The sequence below is a fragment of the Eretmochelys imbricata genome, chromosome 5 (genome assembly GCF_965152235.1).
Source record: "Eretmochelys imbricata isolate rEreImb1 chromosome 5, rEreImb1.hap1, whole genome shotgun sequence".
Taxonomy (NCBI): Eukaryota; Metazoa; Chordata; order Testudines; family Cheloniidae; genus Eretmochelys; species Eretmochelys imbricata.
The window spans coordinates 129,991,795-129,998,707 of NC_135576.1; the positions used below are offsets into that span (position 1 = coordinate 129,991,795).

Genomic DNA, 6,913 nt, shown 5'->3' on the forward strand with positions numbered 1-6,913 from the left:
CAGGGCTCTGGGCTGGGGCTGCAGGCTCTGGGGTGAGGCTGGGGATGAGGGGTTTGGTGTGCAGGAAGGGGCTCTGAGTTTGGGGGGCTCAGGGCTGGGGCGGGAGATTGGGTTGGGGCATGGGCTTACCTCAGGCAGCTCCCAGTCAGCAGTGCAGCAGGGGTGCTAAGGCAGGCTTCCTGCCTGTCCTGGCCCCACGAACTGCGCTGCACCCCGGAAGCAGCCAGCAACAGGACCGGCTCCTAGGCAGAGGCGCACAAGCGACTCTACGCAGTGCTCGGCCACAGGCACTGCCCCCACAGCTCCCATTGGCTGGCAACCAGCCAATGGGAGTGCGGAACCAGTGCTCAGGGCAGGGGCAGTGCGTGGAGCCCCGTAGCCCCCCCACTTAGGAGCCAGACCTGCAGCTGGCCGATCCTGGGGCACAGCGCGGTGTCACAAAAGGTAGGGACTAGGCTGCCTTAACCGGACAGCACCGCCGACAGGACTTTTAATGGCCTGGTTGGTGATGCTGACCAGAGCCACCGAGACCCAGTGCCTTACGTTCCATGACCCAGTACTGTGTCACAACCCACAGTTTGAAAATTACTGCTCTAAGGTGCGTGCTTGGGCGGCTGCACATGAGAGAATGAAGGGCCACCCACCTAATTGGGGAGCCACACAGGGAGAAGCAGGGGTTGGGAGAATTTAGGATGTGCAGGACTGCAGTGGCCAGAGAAAGAGGCGACTTTCCCCAGTTCCAGGCCTGTAGCTACCGGGGAGAGATGGCCCTCCTTCCCAGCCCCAGCTCAGGAGCTGCCTGGGTGGGGATGAGCGGGAGACACCCCCCTCCTTCCCAGCCCCAGTTCGGGGACTGTCGCAGCAGGGGAGAGAGGGCACATCCATCGCATTAGAAAGGTAAGACTACTGATATTAAAAATATGAAGTGTGTGCTTTTATTTGTAGAACAAAAAACATGAATTTTTTTAAATATAATGCTTTTATCCAAAGCACTTTACAAGAGTTAGCTAAGGGTACAAACATTTGGAAAGGTCATTAAGTGGCCTGCTGAGACTTCAGCAATTTTTAAGTGGTCCGTGAAAATAAAAGTTTGATAACCACTCCCCAGCCTATGTTACTACACACCTTAGACAGTATACTAGGGGAAGGCAGCTGCACAGCATTGCCTCATTCACTGCACACTTTGCAAGATGCCCTTGAGAAGGGCATTAGAAAACAGTAAGAATGTTCTGCTGTGTTACGGGAGACACAATACATCAGGTAATTAAAGAGGGTGTCAGAAGGCAGGGTAATGAGGCACAGTTAGGGTTGCAGGTGGAATTTTCAAATGGTACTTCCTGATTTTTTAGTGCTTAATTATGCAACCTGCGCATTCCCTTAGCATACTTTCTGCGTAGTAGTCTGCAAAGAGAAAGTCAGATTATGGGGTGATGTTTTCATCCACTGTGGTCCTCCCACATAAACGCTGCAGGGTTTACAATCCCCTCCACTGCGTTATTGGGTCAGTGCCTCTCCCTAGCATTCGAGAGGGATGCAAACAGGTCAGGCTAAAGACTAGTTTGGGAAGCTGTGAGTTACAGTCAGCGGAATAACGCGAGGAGCAGAACAAGCCCCTGCTCCTCTGTGCCATGAAGGCGATGAAGAGCGATCGTTTATAAATGAACCCCCCTCCCCATACACACACACCCGCCCACAGCTCTCACCCGGGGGGGCGCTCTGCCAAAGCCCCTTTTCCCAGCTGGCAGAGCTGTTCAGCCCGCAGCAAGGGAGCGTGGGCGGGTGTGTGGGCAGCTGCCAGCGCGGAGCTGTGTGCGCTCCCATGCCCAGGCGGGAGGGAGAGAGCCGCGGCCGCTGGAGGGGCGGAGAGAGCGGGCGCGAAGGCGGCGCTGCTGCTGGGAGGGGGTTTGACATCAGTTCCCCTGTAGGAGTTTCAGTAAATGCCACAAGCCGAAGGCGCGGAGCCCTGGGCGGCGGCTGAGGCTGCAGCTGCCCCCGGGGGAGCCGACCCGCCTGCCAGAGGTGAGCCCGGCCCCCGCCTCCCCCATCGCGGACACCGCGCGGAGCAGAGCCTGGGCGGCCCGGGCGCAGGCAGCCCACCTCCCTGCCGTGCATGCGGCTCTGGATCTCCTTCCCCTGGGTGCCGGGCTGAGGCGGGCGGGGGCCCCCCGACATCCCAGGCGAGCGACCAGTCCCCGCAGCCCCCGCGGGGGGTCCCCTTGCTCCCGCTCCGGCCGGAGGCGGGGCGGGCCCCCTGGCCGGCCGGGCGGGCAGCATGAGCGGCGGCCGGGCGGCGGTGAAGATGGAGGCCCCGTTCTACCCCGAGGAGGGGCTGGAGCTGCTGCCCGACTTCGTGCCCGGCTTCGGCAACGGGCTCGGGGCAGGGGCGGAGACGGCGGGGCACAAGCTGCTGCTCGGGGCCGGTAAGAAGCGGGAGATGGCGGCGGCCGCCTCCCCCTCGGCGCTGCCGGGGTCGTACACCCTGCGGCCGCCCGGCGGCACCCGGAGCGGCGCGGCGCTTAGGCTCATCCCCGCCGCGGCGCCCCCGGGCTCGGCAGCGGGGGGAGGAGCCGGCGGCAGGGGCGGCCCGGAGGCGGCTCTGTTGGCGGCCGGGTCCCCTGCGGAGCTGCCGCTGCTGAAGCTGCCGCCCGCCGCGGACCTGGAGCAGCTGCTGATCCAAGGCAGCCCGGGCCTGGGCCCCGCCAGCCCCTGCCCCGCCGCCGCCCCCCCGCCCCCCGCGGCCGGGCCCTTCCTCTACCGCCAGCAGGTGACGCAGGAGCAGGAGGGATTCGCCGACGGCTTCGTCAAGGCCCTGGCCGACCTGCACAAGCAGAACCAGCTGCTCGGGGCGCCGCTCTCCCCGGGGCCCTGCCGGCCCGCCGCCGACCCGCCCGCCGTCTACACCACCCTCGGCAGCTTCCACCCGGCCGGGCCGCTCAGCCCCGCGGGCGGCACCTACTCCGCCGCCCCGCCGGGCCTGCCCTTCTCCTCCCCCGCCCCGCCGGGGCTGGGCAGCGGCCGGCTCCCCGCTCCCGGCGCCGCCAGGGCCCTGGAGGAGCCGCAGACTGTGCCCGAGGCGCCCCCGCCGGGCGAGGCCGGCAGCAGCGCCCCGACGCCGCCCTCGCTGTCGCCGCTGGACGCGGAGAGCCAGGAGCGGCTGAAGGCCGAGCGGAAGCGGCTGCGGAACCGCATCGCGGCCTCCAAGTGCCGGCGGCGGAAGCTGGAGCGGATCGCGCGGCTGGAGGAGAAGGTGAAGGCGCTGAAGGGGCAGAACGCCGAGCTGGCCGCCACCGCCAGCCTCCTGCGGGCCCAGGTCACCCAGCTGCAGGGCCGCGTCCGCAGCCACCTCTCCAGCGGCTGCCACATCAGCGCCGCGGGCCCGCCCGCCCCGCCGCCCCCGGAGGAGCCCGCCGCGCCGGAGACCAGCGCCTGCTGAAGCCGCGGGCCGGAGTGGGACAGAGACTGAGCAGCCTGCCCGGGAGAAGGGGGCGACCCCCCGCCCCGCGCCTCAGACTGGACCCGGGACGGGAGCGGCCCCGAAAACACGTGCGAGTCTCGCTTCTCGTCGTCCCCCCCGGCGCTTTGCACGGCGGCTCGCAGACTGGGCTCGCCTGCCGGGGAGGAGCCAAAGGCCCCCGGCCCCAACGCGCTGCCGCAGCGGAGAAGGAAAGATCTTCGACTTTCCAGAGTCGTCTTAAAATATTCCGGAGTCGGTTTGGGGATTTGATTGGGGGGGGGGGAGCACTAGAGCGTTGCAGGAAAAACATAGGGGTTCAAAGTTTCGAGATTTATTGACCAATAGATAATTTTAAGTACCTAGATTGAAGGTCCCTCTTTATTTATTGATGCCTGGAAAGGAAGCAAAGTACAGAAGTCGGGTATTAAACGTCTTGTAAGGTATATTTTATGTTGCACTGAGTACAAAACGGTTTTATATTGGGTATTTAACGTTTAAAGCTGACTTCAAGAGAAATTCCTACACTTCAAAGTGAAGGGTGTTTGGGGGTTGTTTTTTTCAAAGTTCAAGTGAAGAACTTGTAAAGATTTCAGAACTAAAATAACCCGTTTACAGAGAGTCAACTTTATTTTCCTGCAAAAGGCATAATTCCTAATACACCTTAATATAGTGTGTAGTGATGGTTCAGTATGTTTGTTCAGAGCTTGAAAAAAGCTAAAATTACCCATTTCTTTTTTTAAAGTGTGTGTGTATAGAAAACAAAATGTGGTGATGGTATTTCTTGGTATTGAGAAGAATTTTTTTAAAAAGATTGTTTTGCTGCAGAGTAGCTTTTAATTTGCAGCTGGCAGTTAAGAGATGCAAGTAAAGCACTTGAATGGGTCTGGTTTTAAAATCTAGCCTTAGCTGAGAGAGATTCTGCTAGGTAACTTAGGTTAGAATGAACGATATTTAATTACAGATTCAACTGTAAGAAAGTACTCTTACAGACCATAAGCTCCATATTATTTCTTGTGCTAATGCAAACTTGGAGCATTGAGATATATATATATTTATTTATTTATTGAAACTTGAAACTTTTTTGATGTCACCTAAACCTTATTTTTATAGCAAACGCATCTGGAAGAAATTAATTTGGCAGAAGAGTGTCATTTATACCATTTCTTTCACTGTGCACATTCCAGTTCTGCTTGCTCTTTATGGGGTATAGTAGCAATTCAGTGCTACCCAGAAAAGGGCTCAGATTGTTTTTTAGCTCTAACAGTTACTTTATGGTAACTCCATTGTATTATGTTTGAATAAATCATAGAAACACAATGGAGAACTAGATTTATTTTTTCAGAAGAAATATGTAAATAATATTTTCTTGTTCTATTTTATCCTAAACACATTTTTCTAGTTGTCTAGGGAGGGGAAGAGTCAAAAGTCAGAATGTGAGACGAGTTTCTGGGTGGAAGAGTCCAGTGTGATTTATTTATTTTTGCCTAGATTTTACTAATAAAGGATAGAAAAGGAATGGTTTTCTCTGCTTAGACTTGCTTTTTGGGATTCTCTGGATAAATAGCAAAAACCATGTTATGGGCAGTTTTGCTTTTTTACTACCCTTTGATATGCATGTTTTGAGCGCTTCTGCAAATCAAGGTTTATTCAGTCTTGTGGTTTCGTACAATTAAATTTTCATTTTCAGCATGAACTCTGAAGGTTCATTCAACAAGAAACCCTGTAAGGCCCTGATCCTGGATCTGCCCATACTTAGAACCACTGAAGTCAGTGGGGCTCAGCATGAGCAGAACCAGTTGCAGGATGGGGCCCCACCATAGTCTTTGGAAAATATCTTAACTAATATAGTTTGTTTTATAAGCATGATCAATTAAACCAATTCCATAACCATTTTATATCATCCATGTCCTCTTCTGAAAGCTACTTCAGCTATGCTTTGAAATGCACGAAGGGGAATTGATATGCATACAATGTTCTTTGCTTGTAAAGAGAGTCTTGTGAGAGGGTTAACTTAAAATAGCATAGCTGTAAATGTAAACTGTGCGTGAGGCTTCCCCTTGTCAGGCCTGGGACACACACTTAGCACAGATGACTTCAATGAGTAGTGGAGATGCAAACCACGTTAATCATTTAAAAACTGAGTAAAGTTGTAGCATAGCCAGAGCCAGAATGAATGATTTCAGTGGTAGTCTAAAACTCCCTTCTTCTGTCCTAAGAATTGTGTATTAGAAATACTAGCAAACAAATGCAATGCCGCTTAATTCTTACGAAGTAACTACAACGTAAAGATCTTTTGCTAAGCGTTCCGTCAGTTTCACCACACTAATAGAATTCAACCAGTAGTAATGTGCCATGTCTGGCAAATGTGTTAAAAATGAACCAGTGCTTAGTACATGAAAAACAGCATGTCTTTGCAAAGGTGATGGTGCAGAAGTAGAGAATCGATTAATTTTTTACACTTAAACACAAGCTTTACATAATGAGGGAAGGAGGGAACTCTGTTTGGTAAGCAAACTTGCACTGAGTGCTCTGCACTGGCAGTGTTTCTACTTCATTAATGGAAAATATACTAAGTATTTTGATGATACGGCACAGTGGTCAACTTGTGTAGTTTCAAATGAAAGTAGGGGAGGTGGGTGAAGACCTTCTAGCAGTACCTGAGGAAAAGGTTGAAAAACACCTGACACTTGCTGCAATCTAGTCCATTTTGTAGGTGCTCTTTGCTCCTCAGAAGTATTTAAAGATATAGCTTTAAAGGCACTGCATATCATTTCCGATAGGGTTAGTTCACCAATATCTAGAGAAGGGGATGAGCTCCACGAAGAGAAATCACCACAACCTTGCTTCCAAAATGGTGGCAGAATTATGATATGGGGCCAATGAGGAGCCCCTCCAGCATAGCACTAGTAGGGCTACGAAACATCACTTGGTTTCTTTCTCCAGTGATACCTCCGCAATTTGTGGAGCTACATGGCATGTTATTCTCACCAAAGTCTTATCCGACCTCATCTTGAATGCCTGCAGTGTTGGTTTTATGACTACCTCCTTAAGTCTGTTCTTCTACCATTCTTTTTAGCTTGTAATATTAAGCCTAAGCTTTCTTTACTTCAGTCCATTGTTGTTTGTCGGACCATCTTTTAAAATGTTGTAATACCCTGTTTATTTCCCCAGGTGTTCTTTTTAGATTATATATAGCTCCCTCAGTCTTTCATGTCGTCTGATCCTTGTATCATTTTTGTTGCTTTTTGTATTTCTCCTAGTTTTTCTTCATTGTTCCTAAATTTTCAGAACCAATAAAGTGCACAGTGCACCAAGTACAGTCTCATTAGGCCATTTTAGACCCTGATATCTGGTAAAATTTTCAAAACCACTTAAGTGACTTGGGTGCTCACATCCTGTTTTCAGAAGTGACAGGCACTTAAAAGCCTAATTCTCATTAAAAGTCGGCTGACTTTAAAT

General features: G+C 52.7%; 1 protein-coding gene across 1 annotated transcript; it reads left to right on the plus strand.

The window, feature by feature from the left end:
* Positions 1 to 1,871: 1,871 nt before the first annotated feature.
* On the plus strand, positions 1,872 to 5,349 carry LOC144265330 (transcription factor JunD-like). Its single transcript, XM_077817900.1, has one exon. It carries the CDS (start codon positions 2,273 to 2,275, stop codon positions 3,431 to 3,433), a length of 1,161 nt encoding a protein of 386 aa, XP_077674026.1. The 5' UTR covers positions 1,872 to 2,272; the 3' UTR covers positions 3,434 to 5,349.
* The last annotated feature ends 1,564 nt before the right edge of the window (positions 5,350 to 6,913 follow it).

What these genes read in the sequence shown, in the direction of transcription:
- LOC144265330 (XM_077817900.1), top strand. Translation starts at nt 2,273, where the DNA reads ATGAGCGGCGGCCGGGCGGCGGTGAAGATGGAGGCCCCGTTCTACCCC.